Source organism: Lynx canadensis, chromosome A1 (assembly GCF_007474595.2).
Source record: "Lynx canadensis isolate LIC74 chromosome A1, mLynCan4.pri.v2, whole genome shotgun sequence".
Lineage (NCBI taxonomy): Eukaryota > Metazoa > Chordata > Mammalia > Carnivora > Felidae > Lynx > Lynx canadensis.
Window position 1 is genome coordinate 174,166,772 of NC_044303.2, and position 25,787 is coordinate 174,192,558.

The 25,787-nt window shown below is 53.4% G+C and overlaps 2 protein-coding genes across 3 annotated transcripts; both read right to left on the minus strand.

The window, feature by feature from the left end:
* Positions 1 to 9,042: 9,042 nt before the first annotated feature.
* TSPAN17 (tetraspanin 17) lies at positions 9,043 to 19,999 on the minus strand. 2 transcript variants are annotated; one of them, XM_030326984.1, is made up of 9 exons: positions 19,778 to 19,999; positions 16,224 to 16,274; positions 15,988 to 16,134; positions 14,716 to 14,886; positions 12,805 to 12,930; positions 12,124 to 12,171; positions 11,367 to 11,483; positions 11,224 to 11,285; positions 9,043 to 10,677 (listed from the first exon to the last, which is right to left on the minus strand). In XM_030326984.1, exons 1-9 carry the CDS (start codon positions 19,862 to 19,864, stop codon positions 10,641 to 10,643), a joined length of 846 nt encoding a protein of 281 aa, XP_030182844.1. In that variant the 5' UTR covers positions 19,865 to 19,999; the 3' UTR covers positions 9,043 to 10,640. The 2 variants fall into 2 exon arrangements, with proteins under 2 accessions (XP_030182844.1, XP_030182853.1); XM_030326993.1 differs by lacking the exon at positions 11,367 to 11,483.
* Positions 20,000 to 21,750: 1,751 nt separating this feature from the next.
* On the minus strand, positions 21,751 to 25,221 carry EIF4E1B (eukaryotic translation initiation factor 4E family member 1B). The gene is made up of 7 exons (XM_030325279.1): positions 25,204 to 25,221; positions 24,627 to 24,826; positions 24,215 to 24,310; positions 23,379 to 23,442; positions 22,484 to 22,597; positions 22,203 to 22,342; positions 21,751 to 21,865 (listed from the first exon to the last, which is right to left on the minus strand). Exons 1-7 carry the CDS (start codon positions 25,219 to 25,221, stop codon positions 21,751 to 21,753), a joined length of 747 nt encoding a protein of 248 aa, XP_030181139.1.
* Positions 25,222 to 25,787: the final 566 nt, after the last annotated feature.

Here is a 25,787-nt window from a genome sequence, read left to right on the forward strand (position 1 = left end):
GCCAAGATTGGTCACCCTCTCCTGAGTCTCTTTCCCTGTGTCAGCTTCACTCTGGAACCAGGGGAAAGAAGGAGGTCTCCAGCAGCTCCAGAACTCCAAGGAGAGGGAACTTCTCTGTCTCAGCCAAGACTCGAGAGCAGGCATCCTTTGCCCACTTCACTGCCGAGGGGATAGAACATGCTGACTGGTCAGACCTGGGTCCTGTTCTCACTTCCCATGAAGAACATAGACCTTCAAGGATGGAGGAGGATTCTTCCCAACCAGAATATGGGGGAAGAGATGGGGACAAGGCAGAAGCAGCAGATGCCCAACACCCAGTTTGCTTTGAGCCAGAGCTACTTTTCCTGAGCTGACTTCATAGATACACCAAGAACCCAGACATGGCAGGGAATAGATGGAAAGTCGGAATTCAACTCAATATTCTAGAACCCCATGGAAAAAAAGGCAGGATATTTTGACTTTAGTTGTCCCAGGACAAAGAGCAGAAAGAGTTCCTGGGTTCCACACCTCTTATCCTTGCAACTTCCTCTGACTAGAAGTAATTGACTGGCTTTGCTGCCCCAGCTCCCTGCTCCTCATGCAGAAACCAGGTGCCATTTGCTTTTTTTGCCACAGAGATTCCAGTGACCTAAGCATCTTGTCCCTGTTTTGAAACCAATACCAATTATTTTGAAAACTAAGTCCTTTCCTGGCATGCCAAGAGCTCTGTCATTCAGTTCTGGCCTTAGGGAAATATTGTGTTACTATCTTTTTGGAGGACATGATCATGGACTCTCCTGAGCATCAGTGAATTTTCTTGGACTCTTGCTAATAGAGGATTCGTTTTGTCCCCTTTTCAAGAAACTTCTTTGAGAACACACTGAATTTTTCTTCAATTTAACAAACATTTATTAAGTGTCTGCTTCATTGGAAACATGATGAAAGAGATGGTTCTTGCCCTTGTCTCTTCCCTTCTAATCTGTATACTTATTTATTTTCTTATGTTAGTGCATCATTTAGTGTTTCACTACAATGCTGAATGACAGCACTGATAACATCTTTGTCCTATTCATGCTACTAATGTTTCAACATTAAGTATAAAGTTTGTTCCACATGTCCGGTAGATGCCCTTTATTGGGTTAAAGAACTTTTTTTTCCTAGTTGCTAAAAAATTGTGTTTTTTTTAAATCATACATTAATGTTGAAATGTATCAAATACTTTCTGAATCACATTTTACTAGGATGTATAATCAAAAAGTTTTACTATATTGAGCCCTAATAGACAATAGAAAGGAACCTACAGGAGGGGGATAAAGAGGACCAGGGACAGCCAGGGAAACAAAGGAACATTTGAGTAGGTCCTTCATGAATATGAAGAAACTGACCAGCATCAAAGTGCGGATGGCACTGTGGGTCAAGGAGGACAATCTAAGCAAGAATATGGTGGTGTGGGGGCACGTGGGTGTCTCAGTTGGTTAAGCATCTGACTCTTGATCTCAGCTCAGGTCTTGATCCCTGGTTCATGAATTCAAGCCCTGCATTGGGTTCCATGCTGGGCATGGAGCTTACTTAAAATAATAGTAATAATAATAATAGTAATAATAATAATAATAATAATATGGTGGTGTGAACATGCCTTAAGAGAATGGGGACTAGTCTGGAGTGATCCTTTCATGTGAGATGCCTCTTCTGGTTGGCAAATGCCTGCCCACTGTGGGTCCAGGACCCACCTTAGCCCTGCAAGAATGGCAGCTTGGGCACTTGACAATGAAGTCAGCACATATGGCAAAAATCAAGAGAACAGTCAAGATTACCCTTGGAAGTTGCTTAAGTTGTCCATAAAACACATACATGGGTTTTATGTCTAAAACCCTATAAGAATTCTAGAGTGCTCCTGCTTGCCTGCCAGGCTAACTCCAACTTGCTTCGGTGTTAAGCTTTATCCTATAACATTAATGTTCATTAATAGATTTGTTCAGTCCTGGGGGACTTTTGAGTTTGAGTTTCCTCTCAAGTCAGCCAGAAGTTAGAGAATACAGGATGCCACTGTGATGTGCAGGTAGCAGGCCCTGGACACCTTCTCTTAAAACGGCCAAGGAGGTCTCTGTGTCTCCTCTAAACCAGGCCAAGTTTGGCCTGGACATCTCTGGGAGTTCCCCTTATCCCCCTGAAGTCTGCAGGCACAGTGACCAGGGAGTGGCAAGACTCTTCCCAAGCCTGGCTTTCCCAGAACCCTCCAGCCCAGCAGACCCAGGCAGCACTGGTGTATGGCCCACACCACCTCGGGAAAGGGGTCCGACCCACCATGACCCCGCAGACCTGGCAGCTCGGCTTCTGGTCTTGACTATGACCCTCCTTGCCTTTATTGCCACCAGTTTCTCAGCTCATCTCCTGCTCATGGGCCACACTCCAACCACACTGGTCTCTTCTTTTAAAAAACATTAAGGGGCGCCTGGGTGGCGCAGTCGGTTAAGAGTCCGACTTCAGCCAGGTCACGATCTCGCGGTCCTTGAGTTTGAGCCCCGCGTTGGGCTCTGGGCTGATGGCTCAGAGCCTGGAGCCTGTTTCTGATACTGTGTCTCCCTCTCTCTCTGCCCCTCCCCCGTTCATGCTCTGTCTCTCTCTTTCCCAAAAATAAATACACGTTGAAAAAAAAAATTTTTTTAAAACATTAAAAAAAATTTTTTTTTTAAATCTGTATGTAATCTCTACTCCCAATATGGGGCTTGAACTCATGACCCCAAGATCAAGAGTCACATGCTCTACCAACTGAGCCAGCCACACTGGCCCTTTCTTATTCCTCAAACATCCCAAGTTTGCTCCCACCTTAGGACCTTCACACTGCCTATTTCCTTTGCCTGGAACGCTTTTCCTTCTCATTGTTCAGGTCTCAGTTCACATGTTGCTTCCTCAGGGAGGCCTCCTCAGGCTCTTCCTAAAGGGCCACCTCATTCAGTCACTGTATCACATAACCCTGTTTATTTCTGAGCGCTTGTCCTCGCTTATTACCATCTTAAGTTTTTATTTTCCTAGTTACTCTCTATCACCCCCTCCCCCGCCCCCGCCACCCACAAAGAAGGTCTTGATTGTTTTGGTCCCCTTGCCCCTACCCAGAGCCTGGCATACAGTAAGCACTTAATAAAGATTTGTGTATTGATTATGCAATGGAATCCTTGTTTCCAGTAGGCCCCATGGCTGCCTGGCCCTGCTTTGGAATGTCTCTCTCCCTCCCCCAGACATGACTAATTGAGGACACTGCCTACCTTACCTTAGGGCCCCAATGCCTTCCTGGGATGCCATCCCAGAACTCCAGTCCTGCCTCCTAGACTGGCCTACCCCAGCAGGCAGCTAAATTTGAGAGCCCCTCTGCCCACCTGTGAGTTCATCTTGCCCCAGTGCCCGGGTTGAAGGCCAGATGGCAGCCTTGGTGGGTGGGCAGAGACACCTGCAGATTCCCCATCTGAATCACAGGCCTGCTCCAGGCATCTCCATCTCCTGCCCACCTCTCCTCCCCTTGCAGGCCTCCGGGTGAGCGTCCCTTGGCGGCACCTCCTGCCACATTCATCCCCATTAGCCGCCGTCCACACTGGGCCGGAGGGAGATCAATTACCAGTGCTGGCCACTGAACCGTGCTAATGAGGATGTACGCTCACCGGGCCGCCCGGCTGGAGGCAGAGACGGGTGGGAGGGGCAGGGGAGGCAGCCTAGGCCAGCTACCTCACTAAAGGCATGGTGGGGTGGGGAGGGAAGCTCCCTCTAGAGATCCTACAAGAAGCCCCCGGTGGGGCAGGGACCCCAGGCACCAAGCTTTAGCTCAAGCTGTGTGAGGGAGAAGAGGAAACAGCCTGGCTGGGGATTAGGGACTCAGGAAGCAGGGTGACTCTGCTGAGAAGAGGGGCATCCTCAGACCTGGACAAATAAGACGCCCCCTGAGTCTTCGCTCAGGCCCTCCCTCTGCCAAAGGTGCCCTCCCTGTGTCTGCCCCACACCCCAAGGACCAGTTCAGAGATCTCTGTCTCCAAACTCACCCCCAACAGAAAAATCACCCCCTCTTGGCTTCCAGGCCTCTTTTAGACCTTGCACTGCTCAATTCTGGCTATGCCAGATGGTGCTGTTCTGTATGAAAAGACGCTTGACCTCTTGTAAGAGCAATGCAAAGGAAAACCACAAGGAGAGATCATTTCCTTCTATCAGATTGGCAAAGATAGAAAAGCTGGATAAAGGCGGCGCTGGCCCTGGCTGCTGGGAGCGGGAGGGGCTGGTGGGGCTTTATGTAAATGGGTGTGATCACTTCAGAGGGCAATTTGGCAATAGCTATTTAAATTAAAAATGCACATGTCCTTTAACCCAGGCCATTCGCTTCCAGGCACTTATCCTCTGAGATATAACTGCGCAAAGACAAAAGTACAAGAGTGTTCGCTGCCTGGAAACATCCTACATGTCCATCAGGAGTGGCCGAGAAAGTCCATGAGGCCTCATCACACAGTGGGGCATCCCGGCCTCCTCGCCCGTGGAGTGAGATAAGCAGAGTGCCCATCTCCAGGCTGTTTGGGGAAGTAGATCAGTTAAAATAAATAAAGTGCTTAGAGGAGCATCTAGCACATACTAAGTGTAAGTTCTCACCATTATTATCGGTTTGCTATTGTTGAAAAGAATTGGGTGGATCTATACATACTGATATGTAATTATCTCCCAGAAATGCTGGTCAGTGAAAAAGGCAGACAGAAGATTCTGTTAGAGGCGCCAGTCGCGCAGTATGTGGATTGGGTTTGGGCTTGCTTTGTTTCTTGAGGAGATCTGCTTTTGAATGCATAGACCATCTCTGGGAGGACTAGGCTGGCAGGGGACTAACAATAGTGGCTGCCTCCGGGGAGGAGAAGGTGACCAGGAGACAGGGGCCAGAAGGAATTTGCACATATCCTTCCATGCCATTTGCGGTTTTTAACCACATGCCTGCACCACCTATTCAAACACATAAATCACTTGTCAAGACTGGTGACTCACCTGCCTGAATCTCCCACTGGACCCTGAGCCCCCTCAGGACAGAAATAGCGTTGGAGCTGTTGCCAAGTTCGGGGCACCCAGCAGCACGGCCGGGCACACACAAGTACCTGCAAATGTTGGCTGGCAGGCAAACCACCACATTCCATGTGGGCCCCCTGCCCAGAACCCCCTCTCCCCAGGCATGATTCCCGGGAGACTCCCACAGTGGGAGCCGGGGGCATGCTGGAGCAGCCGGGGGACAGTTTGACCTGATCAGGAGGCAGAGCTGAGAGCCGATTTCCAGAGGATCATTCCTGGAGGCAGGACCCAGGTGTCCAGGTGTCTCCGGGCTCCCAGGCACCTAAGCCTCTGCCAGGGACTAGAGCTTTGGGCCACAGCAGAGGCCCCTCTGTATACAGGTTACTGATGTCCCCATCTGTCTGTGTAGCTGCACAGGGGACCAGGTAGGCATTACCAAGGCAACACTGCCAAGGGGCTAATTGTGTCTTTCACACCTCGGATGGGCTGAGTTCCAGGCCCCCAGATGCAAAACTCCGCCCATCAGGCTAATGCCTGGGCTGAGGAGCAGAAATGAGGCCCCAGCCCCAGGAAGGGACCTGCTGGGGTCAACTCTGCCATCAGCCCTGACTTGAGGCCACCCTTCCCTGTAGCCCTGTCCTCTCGTCCAGTGAATCAGTGGCCACTCCAGCCTAAACCCCAGGAGAGAGGGCTTGGCTTCGCCTCTAACCAGAGCCTGGGAGTGGAGCCCAAGTGGGAACAGCTTGATTATCACCATCCATCAGGTGAGGGACAGGGAGGCAAAACATGGCTTGCCCCTGCAGGGAAACACCCCAGCAGTCACTCAGGGAAACACCCCTACAGTTACATGGAATGAAGCAGCTTTACACGCACAGACATGACTAAGTCTTCAAAACACATTGTGGGGGTTGGAAAAGCAAGCTGCAGCAAGACAGGGGCAGTATCCTGCCGCTTCAAACACACACACAATGATACCGAACCTTTTCCCTGTGTATGTAATATGAGTGCAAGATTTTAAAAATGTAAAAATGTCCGGAAGGATCTATAGTTCACAGCTGTGATGACAAAGGAGAAAGGCACGGGAGGGGAATAGAATGGGGCAGTAATTTAGTTTTAGTTTCATCCATTTTCTAAAGTAGATTGTGTTCCTATTTTACCTATGCTATCAAAATAATTTAAAATTAAAAGTCTTTGCTCCATCTTGCTTTTTCATAGAAAGCAAGACCACTCTCTGACCACCCCGTTTAATACCAAGGCCCACCCCCAACCCCCACACCCCCAAGACCGCCTACTCTCTCTGATATTCCCATAGCACTCACACACCTCCTCCCCTGCGAGTGCCTCATTCAACGCTCACTGTGTTGTATTTTCTTCCTTCCTAGGTGGGGTGGGCAGCTCTAGCCCAGGGAAAGAGCCCTGCCCACTGCCTGTTTTCATGTAGCTCCAGAGCTAAGAATGGTTTTATGTTTTTTAATGGTTGATTATCAAAAGAGGGATAATATTTTGTGACACATGGAAATTATATGAAATTCAAATTTCAGTGTCCAGGAAATTTTATTAGCTCACTGCCATGCCCATTTGTTTGTTTTGTTAAGAGCTCCTTTCTTTTTTTTTTTTTTAATTTTTTTTTTAACATTTTATTTATTTTTGAGACAAGGAGAGACAGAGCATGAACGGGGGAGGGTCAGAGAGAGAGGGAGACACAGACTGAAACAGGCTCCAGGCTCCTTTCTTTAAAAAAAAAAAAAAAAAATTTTAACGTTTATTCACTTTTGAGAGAGACAGAGCATGAGCGGAGAAGAGGCAGAGAGAGAGGGAGACACAGAATCTGAAGCAGGCTCCAGGATCTGAGCAGTCAGCACAGAGTCCGAGGCAGGGCTCGACCTCACGAACTGCAAGATCATGACCTGAGCCAAAGTCGGACCCTCAACCGACTGAGCCACCCAGGTGCCCCAAGAGCGCCTTTCTACCATAAAGCAGAGTTGAGTGATGGTTGTATGCCCTGAAAGCTTAAAATGTTTACTATTTGGCCCTTTGTGGACAAAGACTGCCGACCCCTGGTCTGGACTGTGAGCACCACAGGGTGGGAAGATCTTCATTTTGTTCCTTATGTATCCTTGTCCTACAGTGTCTGACATATTGTAGGTGCTCAGTAAATCTGATTGAATGAGTGAATGGAGATATATGTGTTGGAACATGTTGCCTGGACCTCCTAGAGGAAGCGACCCCCCCCCCCTCCCCCCACAGCGTGCAGGGGCCTAAAGGTGGGCTCAGGCCAATGTCATTGGCTCTGAGTCCTTGGAGAAGAGTCCAGACAGTGGCAATGCCTGGATTTAGCACTGACAGGGTCACCTCCAGGTCTCTGGAACCACGGAATGGACTTGCTCAGCCACAGGGGCCTCCCCTGCGATGACGCCCACACCTGCAGCCCCTCCCTGTCTCCAGCTGATTCTGCTGCACTGCATGGACTGTGCTCTGGTGCCCTCTGGTGATCACTGGGAGTGGCTCCCTCCAAGGTACGCACTACCTTAGCCTCCTCACTGGCCATCTTCTGAAAGGAAACCCTACCCCAGCCTCCTTAGCCCGTCTGACCTCCTCAACAAGAATTCACCAGTCCAGGATCTCTCTTTGCTTTCCAGTTCCCCACTCTGGAGTAGACGGATGTCACAGAATGCCCTCCCGCCAAGCTGATGCCAGAGGCTGCCAGCAGCATTCCTCCGGTTAGACAATGCAGGCCCAGGGCTATGTGAGGCTCCCAGGCTGCAAGAAGATGGCCACCTTTGTCGTCACTAACGTGCACTCCTCCCTGACAGAGGGTGGGTGCCCTTGGTTCCCATGGCCTAGGGACCCACCTAGAGGGATGGGCAGGGGGTGGCCTTATAAGCTTCCCTGTGTTTTCTACACATCTGGACAGATCCCCTTCTGGGTAGGGACTCCTCAGCACAAGGAAAAGAACTGCTTCAGCTTCCACTTTGGGGACAGGAAACATGTCTCTAACCAGCATGAAGTGCTGTCACCACATACACATTATGTATGCCATTAGCAATTGTTCCATCTGTCTCTGCCAAGAGACTGTGGGCTCCAGGACAAGGGCAAGTTTGAGCTGTCTTGGTAACCCCAGCCTCCAGCCAGGGCCTGAGTGGATGGTGGTGGATGGGGGCAGTGGATGGATGGATGGATGGATGGATGGGTGGATGGATGGATGAGTGGATAGGTGGGTAGGTGGTGGATGGATTGGTGGGTGGGTGGGTGGGTGGGTAAGTGGGTGAATGGTGAATGGAAGATGGACAGATGGATATCATATAGCAAAACTGAGCTTTGGAGAATTCTGGGTCCCCAGCCAGAGTCACAGCCACTCCTACCAGTCATACCTATCCCATCTCATCAGTCCCATTGCCAAATATATTCTGGTTCTACCACTTCCCTCTGCCTCTCAACCACCCCCACCTCTTCAGCACCCCAGGCTCCTTCATGCCAAGCCCACCCCAGCTTCAGGACCTCTAGGGAAACTGGCACCAAAACCTAGAACACTATTCCCCTGGAGCTTCCCAGAGATGGCAGCCCCTCCCACCAGCCCATTAAGGGGTCCCTTCTCCCAGGCACCCAACTGTCACTGTCTAGCCATCACTCTCTTCATAGCATATACTACTAGCATGAATGTTTATGTGCCTACTTGTGTTTGTGTCTCCTGCACAAGAATGCAGCACAAGGGCCAGGACCTTGACCTTTTCTTCTCTACTTCCCCACCCCTAAGCAGATGCTCAGCTCACACTTGGGGAGTGATAGGTTACTGCCCCTCACTAGTTGGCATTTCAAGTGTGCAGGTTTCACCTAGACTCGGCAGAAGGGCAGGACTGGTGCAGTGCAACACCAAGAGGGGTCAGACCTGGGTGCCTCTTCCCGGCTGTGTGCTCTGGGCAACTCGTTCCCCTGAGCCAGTTTCCTCATCAGGAAAGGACTCTCCACCTCACAAGGTGTTGCGAGGTTTCAGGGAAAATGAAAATGAAAACATTTAAAATCAGAGACCACAAGACACACGCACAATATCGTGAGCTGCATTTATTGTAGCACGTATAAACCACCCGCCACCTGTGTCTTTCGGAGGCCTGAGGACACAGTCCAGCCCGCATCTGGGAGCCACAGTGCTGGGCACATGACCCACAGCCCGCCCACCTGCAGCAGCTCCCAGAAGGCCTGAATCGCAGAGCGGCCAGAGACCCATGGGTGACTGCTCCAGAGGGATCCACAGTGGCACAGGGCCCAAAGCTGGCCCCCACACCTTTTGTTTGGCTAGCAGCGTTCAAAACGTTTTTTCATTAGTTGCCAACAACTTAAAAATTAAGATATTTCACATAAAACTCTGGCTCTTTGGCTTCTCCAGATGTCTCACATTAGACCCACATTCCCACTTTACAGTAATTAGCTACAGCTGAATGACAGCCACGAATTTCAGGTGGGAAACTGCTTTGCCACAGTCCCCACCACACCCATTGTAACTCAAAGCCAGTTGCCATTAGTGACTCAATCATGCAAATATTTCTCATTACAAAGCAGTCTCTGTGTCCCATCTCCAGTAATAGTGGGAAAAATCAAAGTTGCACTACAAAGGCCTCACAACGCAAAGGCCCACTTTATTTATTTTTATAACCCACCTGGCCCTGAGGGCATCTAAGTTAGAGATCTATGAACTAGCCCAAACCTCTCCTTTCATCCACAAATGCAGGGGGATGGACAGTCACTCCATATACCCCCTTTGTGCAGATCTGAAAGCAGCAGCCAGACTTCCCAAATCTGAGCCATTTTACTCCTTTAGAAGTCTATAAATTCCCTGAACCCCAAAGAGCTAGTAAGCAGGGTGGACACACCACGCACAGGGCTGTACCTTGGATGAGGTTGCCCTAGGAAAGCTGGACGCAGGTAATGCTGTGCTGATGCGCACTCTGGTGGCCATGAAGCAGCTCTGCAGGCCACCAGGAAGATTTTTGAACTGGATTCCAAGGGAGCCTAGGAGTCAAAACCATCAATGGCCCCCAAACCTGGCTCCCCCTATCCCCATGGGTGCCAAGCTCAGGCTTCCAGCTACTCCTTCCCAAAACCTTCCCGATCTCCATCCCACCCCTCAGCCCCTCTCCTGGGCATGCCTGGCACCCATCTTAGTCCCCAGGAGGACCAGACCCCTCCCAGGCGGTGGCCTCTTCGGGGCAGGCTCCAGCCTCCCCATTCTTCTCACTCCCATGCTTCAATCCGGGCTTGGCCCACAGCAGCCTCGCAGCATTTGCAGGGGAAAACCCTGCAGAGGTGGGGGAGGCCAACTCCCAGCCAACAGGGTCAGGCAGGGCACTTAGGTGAGCAGAACAGGCCAGGCAGAGAACGGGAAGCATATGTCCCAGGAGATGATGCCACTGAAGAGCCGTTGTGGCCAGATGGCCATTCTTCACAAGATGCTGGGGAGCTGGACTTTTATGTGAAATATACCAAGTTTTAAAGGTTGGCTCAATTGTATACACTGCCTAGGCCAAGAAAACACGCTGGCAGGGTGCATCCGGGCCTGGGCCCCAGGTGGAGAGTACCGCTGAGGCCCTGCCGCTGACAGAACCTCCGAGATGGTGGGCATAAGCCAGTGGTTTTCAAGGTTTTGTTTATTTGAGTAGTTTGTAGCCATCATCATGTTTGATCCTGAGAGGCAAGCGAGGGAGAAAAAATTCTTGGACCCATTTTAAAGTCTGAGACATTGAGGCCAAAGGGGGCTTCTGGCAGGGTCAAGGTCACAGCTAGTAGAGAAGACAGCTCTGAGGCTGCATGAGGCTGTGTCCCCAGCAACAGCAGGCCCCAAGCCTGCCCTAATAGCCATGCACACAGACGTGTGTCTCAGCCTGGGCGGGGGGCCCCTCCCACCCCACCTCACCCCACCAGGCCTGGACCCTCTTAGCTGGGCCATTCCTAGTCCCCTGGAGAGCCCACCACCCAACAACAGCCGCAATGGTGGCTCCCTGTGCACACTCACACACACACCTGCCCTCCATGCACACAGCTCCAGGACAGGCAGCCTGGGCAGAGGCACATAGCTTTCTCTACAGGTGCACAGTGCACACACACTCAAGCTCCCTATGGAGCGGAAATACCATAGCCTTGCCCATCATGGGTATAGTGGCAGGGGAAGGGGTGGGGGGCGGGTCCCTGGGTAGGCCAGGCAGGTGGCCATGGCCAGTGTGGCAGCCTCACCAGTTGGCCTTCACTGCCTTGATGTCACTCACAAGGTTCTGGGCCAGGCAGATACCAAAGATCTGTAGGACAAAGAGGCAAGTGAGGGAAAGTCTGCCGGCGGGGCAAGGGTGTGGGGGGGGCATGCTGTGCTGAGTCAGTACCTGGAGGAGGGCGATGCCCACAAAGACCCCAGCCACAACGATCAGGTTGTCCTGCAGCCACTTCTCAAACTGGCCCACACAGCCTTTGGTGTGGATGGAGCCCTGCTGCTCCAGCTCCTGGGGACACACAGGCAAGGGGCTTGGCCCACCCACCCGCACAGGCCTCCTCTCAGCCTAGACTGCCAAGCTTGTCTCCACCCCAGCGCCTTACACCTTTGCACCTGCTGCCTGGATGGAACTCTACCACAGGGCCTTTGCATGACAGATTCCTTCTGGTCATCAGAATCTCAGAACAGATGCCCCCTCCTTCAGGAGGTCTTCCCTGACCACCCGGCCCCAATCCTATCAACCTCCCTTACTTTATTTGCATTCAAGCTCTTGGTTGAAATTGTCACATTACTGTTCACATGTATTTATCCATTAGCTTTCTGTCTTTCTCCCTCTACTAGTGTGGGAGCTCCTTGAGAACAGGGGCTCTGTCTACCTAGCTCATGACCATGAATCCCTACCATCTAGGGCACTGCCAGGTGTGAGCACCAACGGGTGCTCGACAAAGAGCTGCAACGAGCAAACACACATGTGTCTGTGCTCACGGGTCCACTGCCCCCATGTTTGGAAGTACAAGCTCTAGGTGCCTGGATGGTTCCTAGGACTCAGTACCCCCTCCCCCACAGAATTCCTGAGACCTCACAGAGGAGCTTATGGGAGGCTGTCCTTTCCATCCCAATGCCCCCAACTCTGTCCCCACCCCTCTCACCAGCTTGAGCCGGACATCGTAGCCACACTGGGTGTTGAGGACATCTTCCTGAGGAGAAATAGGCCAATAAGCGAGTTGGTGAGGGGATATCCCACGGGGGCCCATGACACCCAGCACTGGAGTGGTTCTTGCTTCTCAGGGGAAGCAGATGGAACCACAGACTCCGCCATGCCCACCACTCCTAGACAAGGCTCACAGAGGCCCACACACCTCTTTCCTTGGTGCCAGGACACATGGCTACAAACGCCAGCCTGAGCTGCCTCCTGTTTAGGAATCCTGCCTGCTCGTGTTTTCTAAGAATGGGAAGAATCCTGGCCCTCAGTGTCCCAGGTGAACTGTGCTGGGAGAGAAGTCACCGGGAGAAGTTTCTGCTCTGAAGAAAGCCATACAAGGGGTCAGAAGCCCCACGCCCGACCACACCAGCATGGCGGCCCAGCGGTGTGGCAGCTGCCTCACTACAATCATAGAGGCAGGTTTTGCTGAAGGGGCGCAGGCCCCACTGCTGCCCACGGACACAAACTCCTCAGTGTAGGAGGGGTGCTCCCATGTAAAATGACCCCCACCCCCGGCACCCAAGGCCCCCAGAGCAGGGCTGAGCCCAGCAAGCCCTGTGGTGGATTTTTCCCACACTTGGTCTGTGCACAGCAATGCCCCTGCCCCTCCTCACCACATCCCACTCACCGCAGGGTCCCGGACGCAGCAGGAGAAGGGCACCCCGCAGCGCTCCCGGCTCGGGTTCAAGTCAGTGCAGTTGAAATAGATATTGAGGTTCCAATCATTAGGCCCTCGGGCTCCGCAGCAAGACCACTAAGGGGCGAGAGGAGAGCCCTAGGTGAGCCAGGCCCACCCCAGGAGCCCCATCCAGTTTGGAGACAGGCCCAGGCTACAGGGAGACAGGGCAGGGCTGTGCTGCGAGGGGGTCTAGGGGCAGCTGGGCAGGTGGGCCCCTCCTCACCCTCCCAACAGAAAGGCCAGACCTAAGCCCAGACCCATCAGAGCATCACTATGCTCCTGCCCAGGTTGGTGGGGGCAGGGAGGTACTGGGAAGGGGTGCCCTGAGAAGTGGGTATCAGGCCAAGCCCTGTGGGGGAAGGTACCACTGAACCCCATGTCTGTACTGGGCCTCCCCACACTTGCCCCAGAGATTTTGCGAAGACTTTCTCTCTTCCTCTCTGCAGGGACAAGAGGGTAACCCTGTCACCGTCATACACCCTTACACTTCATAAATGCCACGGCAGCACCTGTATCCCCAACACCTCTACCCAGAATATCGTGCACTGCCTCCCTAGGCGTGGCAATAGTGAGTGTGAGGCCGCACTGAAACTAGCTCGTGAGTCAGGGGAGGCAGGAGCACATGCCTTAGACCACCCAACACAGAAACCAGCCCTCAAGGGACCAGCTTAATGCAGACAGAGATAGGCCCCTATGGGCAGAGCAGGGAGAGTGAGGCCTGGCCAGCGGCTCTGTGTGCACAGGTCCCAGCAAACAGCCTGGCCTCTGCCTGCCTCTTCTCGCTCTGCTCAGCACTGATGTTCCTGTTGGGGAACATCTGCCCCTCTTTCCACAAACCCTGCTTCTTCTCCAAGGCCTTCCTCTTCTCCACCCTTCCTCATTTCAGCTCTTACCACTATTCACAATTTTGTATACACGCGTGCGCGCACACACGTACATTTGTCTGTTTTGCTTATCATCTGTCTCTTGCCCCAGACTGCCATCCCCATGAGGACAAGTCCCAGCTTTTTTCACCACTGAATTCCCAGCAACCTTCCCAGGGTCTGGCACACAATAAACCTGTACCAATTCTGTGTTGAATGAACAAATAAATCACATCCTAACTGCCTCACTATAGGTCTGCTCTGTCCTGAGTTGAAAAGTCCTCAAAGAGGTACCAGCTCTGGTTCATCTCTGGATCCCGGAACAGTCTCTTGGGTTGATGGCCCTGAAGGCATGTAACTGTGGAAGTGGATGTGACTGGGTGAGACTATGTGTAAGTGGGTGTGAGTGGATAAGGAGGTGCAGTCGGGAGGTGTCTAGGATCTCGTGAACTGTTCACTGACTGCTTCTTCACATTGGTTAAGTATAGAGTTTAAGAGCAGAGCTTTGGTTGAGGGGGAAAGTCTCAAACTCTAACATGTCCAGAGGCCAAACAAACAATAAAAATGAGAGAAGAGGGCCAACAGGTATAATAAAATAAAGAGTGGCAGACAATGGCAAACAGAGAGCTCCTATACCAGCAAAGGGGATAGCAGCAATGTAACTGCAGCCAAGACTATGGGTCCAGAGTTTATTAGAAGGGGAAATTTATATTTTTATATCAAATTTTCTCCTTTAAGTGTGTTGTAAACCTTGGCCTACGACCTGCCAGTTTGGAGTCTCTGGCCTCTATTCCCCAACACTGGGTCCTTGCAGAACTAGGCATAATGGGGACCTACAGGGATCACATAAACTAGCCTTCCCTCAGACAGGGGCCTCCTGGCTCTTTTCCCCGGGGCATGGGTGGAGGAATGGTCCCAGCACACACGGGACTTATTCTTTCACCCATCTGCCCAGCAGGAGCCTCATGCAGGTAGCGCAGGCTGGTGCTGGACTCACATATTCCTGAGCAAAGTCAATGAGGTTCTGGAGGTCAATGTCGTCCCGATAGGCCTTAACATTGTTGTTGATGAAGAAATTGAGCTGGTCTCGAATCCAGTCCTTGAATACGAAGGCCAGAATCCCTGTTGCCAGTTCCAGGAAGAAGATGAGGCCGAGGAACACGGAGAACTGGGGTGGGGGACATACAGATTGTAGGGATCAGAGGTGCAGGGCCTGCGGGTGCCACGGGGCAGAGCTCCACCCCCACCCCAACCCAATAAAGTGGACAGTCCCCACCTTTTCTCCCATTAACATTGTTTTATGATGGCGAAGGACAGCACTGCTCTTATAACCCACTTATTCTGCTTCCTCTGGTAATCATCCTGTTTTCGTTGAAAAACCACCCTCCACATAGCCTTTAATTTAGTTCCTGTGGCTCAGGCAGAGCCATCTCCACCTCCTTCCCCATTCCCAGATAGAGGACATGGCCTGTGCGAGGAGCCCACCAATCAGAGCGCTACCTCTCCCAGGGCCACAGGGATTGGTCCAAAGACAGCCAATCTGGACCAAAGAGATGCAAAGAAGTGACTGCTTCTGATTCTTGATTTCTACTCAGGTCCTGCTCTCAGTCAGATGAAACCCATCTCAGGCTCCTCAGGCTCCGCACTGACAGCAAGGAGCCTGCTTGGGATTCTTTCCTTCCTTCCATCTCTCCCTTCCTCCCTCTTTCTCTCTCTTTCTTCTTTCTCTTTCTCTCTTTCTCTCTCTCTCCCTCCCCCCCTCCTCCCCACCTCCACTCGCACATGCGCACATGCCTGCACTCTCTCTCTCAAAATAAACTTAAAAAATTAAAAAAAAAAAAAAAAAAGACTGGATGACTGGTTAGGAAGAGAGAGGTTCAGCCTCTAGTAGGGGTTCCCGGAGGGGCAGTATGAAGCTAGCCCCCACCCATTCGTGGGCATCCTTCCACCCCTTGGGGAATGGAGCCAACTGGAGGGACAGAGAAGAGAAACAGAGAGACCAGGCCAAGTGACATTGCGGTGGCCCCTAGATCCAAATGTGCTGACACCCAGCACACCCCTGGGCTTTCCCTAGTGAGCCCATAAATACCCTTTCATGCTTAGGCCCCTGGGTTTCAGTCATAGCAGAAAGAATCCTATATAGATAATACAATTCTGACGATTACTGTTATAATAACGTAATAATAAAACTACCCATTATTAAGTACTAACTACATAGATGTGGGAGGAGGTTGGGGTCCCCAGTGGGCCTAGGTGAGGGTGTACTCACAAACTTGAGCAGGAAGGTGTTCTCCCGGAGGGCCCCGATGCAGCCAGCAAAGCCCAGTACTGACATGACACCTCCAACCACTACAAACAGCCATACGGGGTCGAGGCCTCCCAGATCTGTCAGCGCTGAGATGTTAGAGAGAACGCCCTGTGCCAGGGGAGCAAAGGCAAGTGGTCGGCCCGATCCTCCCACCACCTCAACCCATGGCAGCCCCACGCCCTACTGCACCACCTTACCTTCTCACCCCAGGCCCAGAGGCCAATGGCCAGGAACAGGGCTCCCAGCACCTGCAGAAGCAGCATCAAAGAGCTGAGGGTTGGAGCAGCATCCTTCCCCACCCGGACAGAGCCCCCTCCTCCCTAGTACTCAGGGTCTTCAGGAAGCCAGGAGGAGAGAGAGGAGGAGGGGTGGGTCCAGGGTCCTTTCTACCTTTCCAAGAATACATTCCAGTGTTTCTCCCCCACCAAACACAGCCTGGAGGATGGATCCCACTTAGTCCTTCCCAGAACTCAGAACTGGAGCAGAGGATGGCCAGGATACTCCTGCCAAGCAGCAGCAGCAGCAGCAGCAGCTATGTCCTGAGCCTCTCCTCCCACCAGACCTGTCTGAGTTCTGGGCTCCTAGCCTCCTTTCTGCTCCTTCCCAATCTGGCCATTCCACTGCCCTCCAACTCTGTGATGGTTGCCCTACTCCATTTTCTGTTTTCATAGCTCATAAGCAAAGACCCCTGAATGACCAGGAATCCCAATGTGAGCAGGATCCAGCTGAGGGACCCTAGTCTGGGCCGGTGGCTGTGCCCTTGAAAACTTCTGGCCACAGTTCTGCCTGGGCCTTCTAAGCACAACCCACCATCAGGCCTCAGTTCCTTACTGGGAAGAGCCCTGGATGTCAAGGCTATCAACCTGAGACTGGGCAGCTCCCCAGATGTTCAATCTCACAGGAAGAGTGTCCCTCCTGCCCCAGCCAGCACAAGGCCGTGACCCCACCTTTTCAGACCTTCCCCACCCACCTGCTTTCATAGGCTCCTCCCCTTCCCCCCACCAATTCCAGTCAATTCCACCATGATCACCCAGTTTAACACCTTCCTCTCTCTGACCCCAGACTCCTCCCACTGCTGTATTCTTCTCTGGAAATAGCTTTCCTTCCCCTCACCTCTATACTAGATCTGGAATGTGAAACGCAACATCACTTCTCCTGCCTCATCCCATTTGACCCACCCATGGCCTTTAGACAGGTGACTGACTACTACTTTCTCCTTTCTGAACCCCTCTTTGGTTACCCAACACCAATCCTCTCTCTGCTCCTTCTCAGCCTCCCTCCCAGGATTCACTGCTTCACCTGCCCTATGCACATGGCCACCCACCCCCACCCCCACCCCCAACCAGGTTTAACCTTCAGCCTTCTGCTTTCTTCCTCCTCCACACTTATTATCCACACCATCAGATGCCAACATCTCCCAGATCTCCACCCAAACCTCTCCCTGGCTCCAGACTCCTATGTCCAACTGCCTGCTGCAAACACCTCCAAGTCCCAGGCCCTGTTACGTGTGCCGGGAATACATCAGAAAATAGAACAAATGAGCTCTCTGCCCTCATGGAGTTTACACTCCAGTGGGAGAAATCCACAGTGAGCAAACAAGGTAATTTCAGATACCAACAGATCCTTTAAAGAAAACCAAACAGTGATGCAGTGGGGAGTGACTGGGGGTTGTGGAGGCATGCTTCAGTTAGGGAAAATGGGGATATTTTAGCTGAGGTCTAAATAGCGAAAAAGTGTAGTGAGAAGGAAATTCCAGGTGGAGGGACTGGCAGAGGCCCAGAGGTAAGATCATGTTTGGTGGTGCGAGGGATAAACTGAAGGGCAGCAGGGCCAGACTCCAGAGAGTGCTGGAGGCCATGGGAGGAGTCTGGACTGTATTAATTGTGGGAAGGTTCTCAGCAGGGTAACAACCAGGGTCTGCTTTCCTTTAAAACAAACAAACAAAAATCTTGGGGCCTATATGATAGGCACCTCCCTCCAGCCACCTTGACCCAAACCTGAAACCCTCTTGGCCCTCCAAGCGTCCCAGTCCTGTCAATTCAGCCTCCTAACTTCCCCTGGAGCCTTCCTCAATTCCCACTCCCCAGCCCCTAGCTGTGACCCAGCCCTCCTCCTAGGTCTCCCACTTCCAAGCCCCATGCCCCTCACCCACTCTCCCCATGCAGCCAGACAGATCTGCCTCTAGTACAAAAGCCAAAGCAGACCCATTATCCAGCGCTGAAACCCTCACTGCTCTACATTGCCCTCAACATAAAATTCAAGCACCAGCCCAGCCTTTCCTGCTCTGGCTCCCCACCCCCACTCCCCTGCAAAAGTTGGTGTGCCTGCAAAGAGCCTGAGTTTCTCTTGCCTGTCCCCCTTGACATGCGGGGTTGGGGGGAGGGGGGTGGGACTCACTATGCTCAATGCTCTGCCTCACCTCTACCCACTGCCCTCTTGGCTCTGTGCTTACTGGCCCTGTCGTTCTAGGTTAAATGACTTAACATCTCTGTGCCTGTTCCCTCATCTATAAAATATAGATAATAAATAAAATAGCTGTGTGAATACAAGTTAGAATTCATTTAATGGGCCTAACAACCCTGAGGGGCAGGCTTCATTACCCCCACTCCCAGGAAGGGAAGCTGAGGTCCAGAGAGAAGTGACTTGCCCAGTCTCAGAGCTCTGCTTGCTACACCCAGGCCTCCAGACTTCCCCACCAGTACTCTCTGCACATTGCCCACACCCTGGAGAGCTGAGCATAGCTGGAACCAGAAGGCCCACCACACAGGGGCGACTGCATGGGCAGCACGTGGGTGGAGGGCGGTGCCAAAGTCTTGCTGAAAGAAACAGAATGGGCCCGGCATTTTGACACAAGGCAGCAGGAGTAGAGACTGCAGAGGCAGCAAGCAGCCTTGGAGACGGGATGGGGGAGGGAGAAGGGAGGATGACTTGGCAAGGCCCTGGGGGTACAGATGCCACCCGGGGAGGGGCACTTGAAGCTCCCTTCTCTGGCAGGGCCAGCAACTGCCCCCGAAACCTCGGTTTTGTCAGCTGTAGAATGTTGAATTGTTCCCCAGGGCCACCTCAGGACGTCTCAACAGGGCAGATCTCCTGCCCCCAGCAGAGGACTAGAGCTATTGGCCCTCCCCCAGCCTGCAAGCCTCCTCACTGAGGAGCAAGACCCACACACCACCCCTTCCCCGCTCCCCCCCCCAAAGGAGCTTAAGGCTGGGTGAGAGAATCCGGCCCTTCCCTTCGCGGAGACACTCCCCTCGGTGGGCTAACCAGGGGTGGAGTTCAGCGAACACCCCACACCCCAGAGTAGCAGTGAGGCTGGATGGGAGAATGGGCGACGGGGCACCAAGAGCATCCCTGGGAACCTTCCCCTTTCTCCACCTGGACTCTGGAAGATACCAAGAGACTCCACCCCCACATCCTACCCCGGCGGCGCCTGGGACCCGCCTCCAGCAATCCGGGACTCTCCGTAGTTCCCCGGAGTGGTCCTGGGAGTGGGCGTAGAGTGGGAAAAAGAGATGGGGGCTGGGGAGAGATGGGGGGGAGAGATGGGGGGGGAGAGATGGGGGGGGAGAGATGGGGGGGGAGAGATGGGGGGGGAGAGATGGGGGGGGAGAGATGGGGGGGAAAGACCGCTCTCTGCCTTCAGGATTTGGGACCGTCCCCCTCCCTCCCCCCAGCCCCTGCAGTAGGGGCTTGAACCTCCTTCTCCCGCCACCTGAATTCAGCACGGGGCCCAAACCCACCCCGCTCTCACCCAGAAGACAATGTTGAAGCCAAACAGGAAGTATTTCCCGCAGCAGCCGACCTCGGGTTCCTGGAAGTGCTGGTGCTTGCCCGGCATGGTGAGCAGTCGCCCGCCGGCTTGGGACCGGAGCTGGGGCTGGCCCGGCCCTCCACGGGCCGCCCTGGGCTAGAGCCGCCCGGGGCCTAGCCCGGCGGCTGCGGCTTCATGGCCGCGGCCACACAGAGAGCCGGTCGGGTCCCGCCCGCCCCGCAGGGACCGCCCCCGGCGCCCCGACCGCCCCGCTCCCAGCCCGCTCAGTCCCCTCAAAGCCCCGCCGCCTCTAGGCCTGACTCCGCCTCCGTCCTACTCAGTGCCCTCGGAGCCCCGCCTCTAGGCCTGAGTCTGTGACCTCCGGGCTCCGCCCCAGGCACGTTCCGCCCCAGGCAGGCCCCGCCCCTCTGCCCGACTCGGAACCCCGCCTCTAGGTCTGACTCCGCCCCGAGCGCCGGCAGCTTTCTCTTACACCCCCCCCCCCCCCCAGCGTCCTACGGACCTGAGAAGCTTGACGATGGCACAGCAAGTTGCAGGTACGAAACACCCTCATTACTCCCACCCCACCAGGCACAGTACCAGCGCCACTTCCGTACCCAGCCTTGCTGTTGGAACTCAGTCCTGGAGAAGAGTAACTGATGCTCTAATGAGCAGATGGGGATGGCGATATGGATCGTGTTTTTAAAACACAGGACGTTTTATTACAGTGTAATCGAAGCAGACGCACTTTTCACTCAACGGAAATTAACTCTGCCTACACTGGCTCAAACTCAGGCCTGATGACATCTAGGTCTTGTGAGGGCCGCGGCCTCTGCTCCCCGACACTTCAGTTTTGCCAGGGGCAAATACTCGACCCCCTGGCTCAATGACCCTCTGACATTGAAACCTCGCCGACTCTTCCCATCTTACCCCTCTCCCCATACTAGATGGATCCCTGATTGGGCCCTGGGGGGGGGGGTCTCACACGAGCCCCTCAAAGCAGGACAGGAGATTAAGGTTTTGGGGGGCCCAAATCTTACTCAATTTTAGAATCCTCAAAAATAATTCTAATAATTCTAATAATTCAGAAGTGTTTATTTGGAGCAGGAACAGAAAGGGGCTTAAACTTCATCACCTTCCAGTTAATCCATCTCAAACCTAACCACCACTGTTCTGTCTCCTGTCTCATCTATCTACCCGCCTCCATTCAGCCTGACTAAGGCAGGCAAGGCCCAGACAGCCCTGGCCACAGCTGAGGAAAGGGCAAGTAGACACACAGGGCTCTCAGTCCTTAGCTCACCACATGTCTGTGAGATAGTGGGGTTCTGCCTGTAAGCCTCCAACCCTTTTGATCTACAACCCCACTTCCGAGGCCCCACCCACGGCTGCTTGAGGGAAGGTACAGGATACTGGGGAGGCTCCAAGGCTATAAATCTGATGAAAGGCAATTCATAAAGGTTTAAAGTAGAGTGATTACAAAGAGGAAAGCCCATCCCCCTCCTGTCCTTGAGCTCCTGCTCTCAGAGTGTCAGTGGTCTTGGGCCTGCTCCCCCAAATCAGAAGAGTCTGGCCCTCAGGTCACCCAGCCTCTTTCTCAGGGGTACAGAGAGAGTAAGTGCTGGATTGTAGGGTTCTCTTGCCATCTTTCCACCTTCATCTGAGCTCTCCTTTCCCCAGTGACTCACCCCAGCCCACCCCCAGGTGAAACAAGGAAACTCAAGGCTTTCCTCCACCTGTTCTGCATCCTCAGGATGGCTCCCTGACCACAGATCTATGCCTAGGCCCCAACTCATGTTAAGCAATGTTCATATTCACTCCAGGACAAGTGAGAAACCGGTTCTCTACCCCCTAGTCCTACCCAGCATCAGCACTGTAGCCCAGCATCCCCTTACTTATACACACACACACACACACACACACACACACACACACACACACACACACACAGAGTGAGAGGCTCAGGAGCAGCTGAATCACACCACAAACTTATTCTTGGCTAGGGAGTTGCTCTTGGTGGCAGTGTCTGCATGGGCCTGGTACCCAATGACGATCTTCGTGGAGAGGCCCAGGCGCTCTTTGTACACACGCCTGAGGGAGGAGTAGGAGAGGAAATTAAATAGTCAGCAGCAAGTCCTGGAGATCACCTGGGACCCTGGGTCCTTTGCCCATACGTCCTACCCTAGTTCCAGCCACCATCACTCTTGTGACGTCTTACCCATGTGGAAACCCAAAATATGACTCTTTACGCAAAAGAAAAGAGTCCTGCTGTAAACAGCTTGAAATCTGGATTCCAAACCCTCATATACATGGGTAAGGAAAAAGGAGGAGCTGACATGGAGAGTTCCAGAGGTCTCCCTCACAGGCCAAGCCACACCACGCTCAACTTCTCCCCTAGAAGAGACCCTGTGCCAGAGATATCACTCACCCAATGTGCAGCACGCCCGCCTGGTTCTCTGCCTCCCTGGTCCACACAGCAATCTTGTCTCCCTTGGTTCGGATGTTGATGACAGCCCCACACACCTCCCGGCTGTGCTCCTCAAAGCTCTCCCCGATCAGACAGAGCAGCTGGGGCCAAAAGGAAGGATGGTGAGACCTCCACCTCAGTTACAGGGACTGCCCCACTATCCTTGATGGTGCCACCACACCAGCCAGCCTCTTCTCTTGGGGACCTCCCCCGCCTTCCCTCTCCTCCCAACCCCCACTCACGGTCTCCAGCCACAGGCGGTCCAGCTCACTGTGACGCTGCTGCTTGGCAAGACTGACCAGCCAGCGGCCACCCCTCTTATTCCTGCTATCTTCCCACATGGGCTCAATGCCATCCTAAGAGGTGGAATGACAAATCAACTGCCTCCCTTTCTTCAAAGGGAAGTGGGGACCCAACCATCTTCCCAGGCGCTGCTCTGACCCCTAAATAAGCCTCAGTAGGCCAAGTTCCCTCTTGCTTCCATTCCCTTTGTATGGGCAGCTTCCACCATCAGCCACTCGGCCCCCCACACCCTCCTATGAGCTCCCACAATCCCCTGATCCTCAACACTGGTCATCTTTTGTAGCCTTGTCATATATGTGTGTATGTTTGTCTCTTTTACTGAACTGAGCTCCTTGAGGCAGGAGTTCAAATCGGGGCGGGGGGATTAAGGAAGCCTCTAGGGCAGCCCTAGTGTGTGGAAGACCAGACATCCCAGGCTGGGCACAGACCCCCTGGGGAAGTCTTTAAACACTGATGTCAGGGCCCCACAGCACACACCTGCTAGGTCAGCACCTCCAGCGATGGGCCTGGACACTGATGAGGCGTGTCCTCGGGCAATTCTGATGCATATGCCTAGTTCAGGAGCCAGGCCAGAAACCTGGGCTCCTTCCTGGTTCCCCCTTCTCCCCTCTCCCCTTCCAGACTCGTAAATGTCCTATAAGTACAGCTCTAGTCTGACACTCTACCCAAGCTTCTGTATATAGCATTTCCTCAGATTGGAAGTCCCACCTTGGCTCTGAGGAAGACTGTCTGTGGCACCCCACCCCCAAACTCTCCATGAGGGAGGGATGCAGAAACTGAGCTGAGGAGAATCAGCCCTCCTGTGGCCCGAGGGGGTAGGTGGGCAGAGCTTACCTTGAACAGGGCGTAGTCACAGCCAGAAGAGAGCTTACTGGCCAGCTGGATGTGACTGTACATCCTGGAGAGAGCCCCCCCACCCCGCCCCAATCCAGGCTGAAAGTCCAGACTTTTTAAGGCCTGGTTCCAACCTGCCTCACCGCCCCAACTTCTTACCAGACCCCACTGTTTTCCACCCACCTTCAGGCCTCCAAGCCTTTGCTCACTCACCCTTCTCACCAACCCCTTGCCCCCTTCTATCTCTACTTACCCAAACCGTCAAATCCCACCTTCTCCCTGGAGCCTTCCCTGACCATCCAAACCCCTCAGGAGGCTTTTAGAGCCCCAGTGCCGGGGCAGGGGGTGTTTTGGGATTCACCCATGGACACTATCAAGTAGCCTAATCCTCACTTTGTGGCTGAGACCAGCTCAGAGGGGAAAGAACTTGTCCAGAGTCACAAAGCCAAGAAGTGGCAGAGTCAGGGTCAACTCCTGGCTCCTCCCACCTCTCAGACTCTCTTCCAGGTGTACAGGATGGTTTGGTGTTGATCTGGCTGTATTTCATGGACGCAACACACACACACACACACACAAAAGCTTCCATGCTGTTCTGGCGTCTCAGCTCCTCCCCTGAGACTCTCTTCCCTAAGCCCCAAGAAGTTTTCAGGGGGGTCTAGATCCTAGTCCCAGTGACCCCCACCCCCAAGCAGAACCCACCAAGCCCCAGCCCTCAGCAAATGCTGAGAGGTCGCAGGGAGGGCTGGAAAGCAGTGTAGGAAACAGCTCCCTGGAGGGGTAGGGTCTAGGAAGGACCCCCCTGGCTCTGGCCTCCTCTACAAGCAACAGACACTCACGCCCAAAAGTCCTCCACGGTGTCAAACTTGGTGACCAGATGCAGGTTGTCCTGCCAGGCTCGGCTGCGGTCATTCTTGAAGAACCATAGGGCCCACCTGGGGATAGGAGAGGCCAGGAGGAAGCAGCGAGCCCCTCCCAGGCCCAGAACCTGCAGCAGGTGCTGGCAGGGAAGTCCCACCCCTTCAAGTATAAATAAGGAGATGGGATTTAGGCACGGCCTCTACACGGTGACTGGAGTCAGTGATCCTGAAAGGCTAGGACAGGATGGGGGAATTGAAGCCAGAATCTCTACTGGGTTAAGGCCAGAAGAACCAACAGGACCCAAGTCTTAGGCTAGCTCTGGCCTTTCTTGGATGAGGGAGTGGGGGCAAGAGAGCAAGGCCGGGTGCAAGGCCACAAAGCCTGCCTTACCTGTTCAGCAGCGGGTGTAACTCCAACTTGATCCCCTGGGGGCCCCCATCCTGGGCTTCCTTCCTCCTCTCGGACAGCTGATCCCCAGGGGCATTCAGAGCCCCCTCAGCCATCAGGACAGCCACTGCTGCCCCCTCTTTCTCTTCCTCTTTCTCCTCCTTCTCCTCCCAGTTTTGGATTCCACCCTCAGCCTCTCCAACCTGACCAAAGAAAGAAATCAGGGTGAACAGCAAGCTCCAGCCCAGCCACCCCAGCCCCGTCCCTTGCTACACGAGGGGCAGGAAGGTGGACTCACAGGGCTAGCAGTAGCCATGCAGCTGCTTGGGCTTCGTCCCATTTGGCCCCCAGCTGCGGGCTTTTAACTCAGTCGTGCCACCCCACCCCCCAGAGCATGGGATGGGGAGGAGTCAGCGTGGTGTTGGGGGAGCTCAGAGGGGAAAGAGCTTGTGCTGTGGTGTTGGGGGAGCTCAGAGGGGAAAGGGCTTGCGCTATGTCTTCCATCGGCAGGCATTTAGTGAGCACCTTCCGCATGCAGGGTGGGAGGGGGACAGTGTGACCAGACAAACCCAGCCCTCACCCATAGGGTGCTGGCCATGCGAGGGCTGGGACACATGAAGCTAAAGGTCAATATTAGGGGTCTGCCCCTAGTGCAATCACGTCTCACAGAGGACGGGCCTAGAGTTTAAAGTGGACCATTCCAGAAATGGCAGAAACAGCAGGTCTGACAGTGTTCATAGCCAGGTCAGACCTTATACACACATTGGGGTATCTGTTTGTCTCTGTTGCCATTCTTTTGGCTACCAATGTCATCTGACACCCACGTTTATCTGGTCTCTGGGAACATCTGAGTTTTTTAAAATACATGATTTTGGGGTGCCTGGGTGGCTCAGTCAGGTTAAGCATCCGACTTCAGCTCAGGTCGTGATCTCCTGGTTCGTGAGTTTGAGCCCTGCATGGGGCTCTGTGCTGAGAGCCTGGAGCCTGCTTCAGATTCTATGTCTCCCTCTCTCTCTGCCCCTCCCCCACTCACGCCCTGTCTTTCTCTCTCTAAAAAATATTTTAAAAATGTTTTTAAATACATAATCATTTAGAAACAGACTATATTAAAAATCTACATCTTTGGTTACTCTTGAAAATTTGGGAAAGTCTCATGACACTGGA

Excerpts from the sequence above, each read along its gene's own strand:
- EIF4E1B (XM_030325279.1), bottom strand. Across the intron at positions 24,311-24,626 it reads TTACACCCGCTGCTGAACAG|GTGGGCCCTATGGTTCTTCA; the intron begins GTAAGGCAGGCT and ends TCCTATCCCCAG. Across the intron at positions 23,443-24,214 it reads ACCGTGGAGGACTTTTGGGC|GATGTACAGTCACATCCAGC; the intron begins GTGAGTGTCTGT and ends GGCTCTCTCCAG.
- TSPAN17 (XM_030326984.1), bottom strand. The coding sequence starts at position 19,864 with ATGCCGGGCAAGCACCAGCACTTCCAGGAACCCGAGGTCGGCTGCTGC. Across the intron at positions 14,887-15,987 it reads ACACCTTCCTGCTCAAGTTT|TTCTCCGTGTTCCTCGGCCT; the intron begins GTGAGTACACCC and ends CCCCCACCCCAG. Across the intron at positions 12,931-14,715 it reads TTGACTTTGCTCAGGAATAT|TGGTCTTGCTGCGGAGCCCG; the intron begins GTGAGTCCAGCA and ends CTCGCCCCTTAG.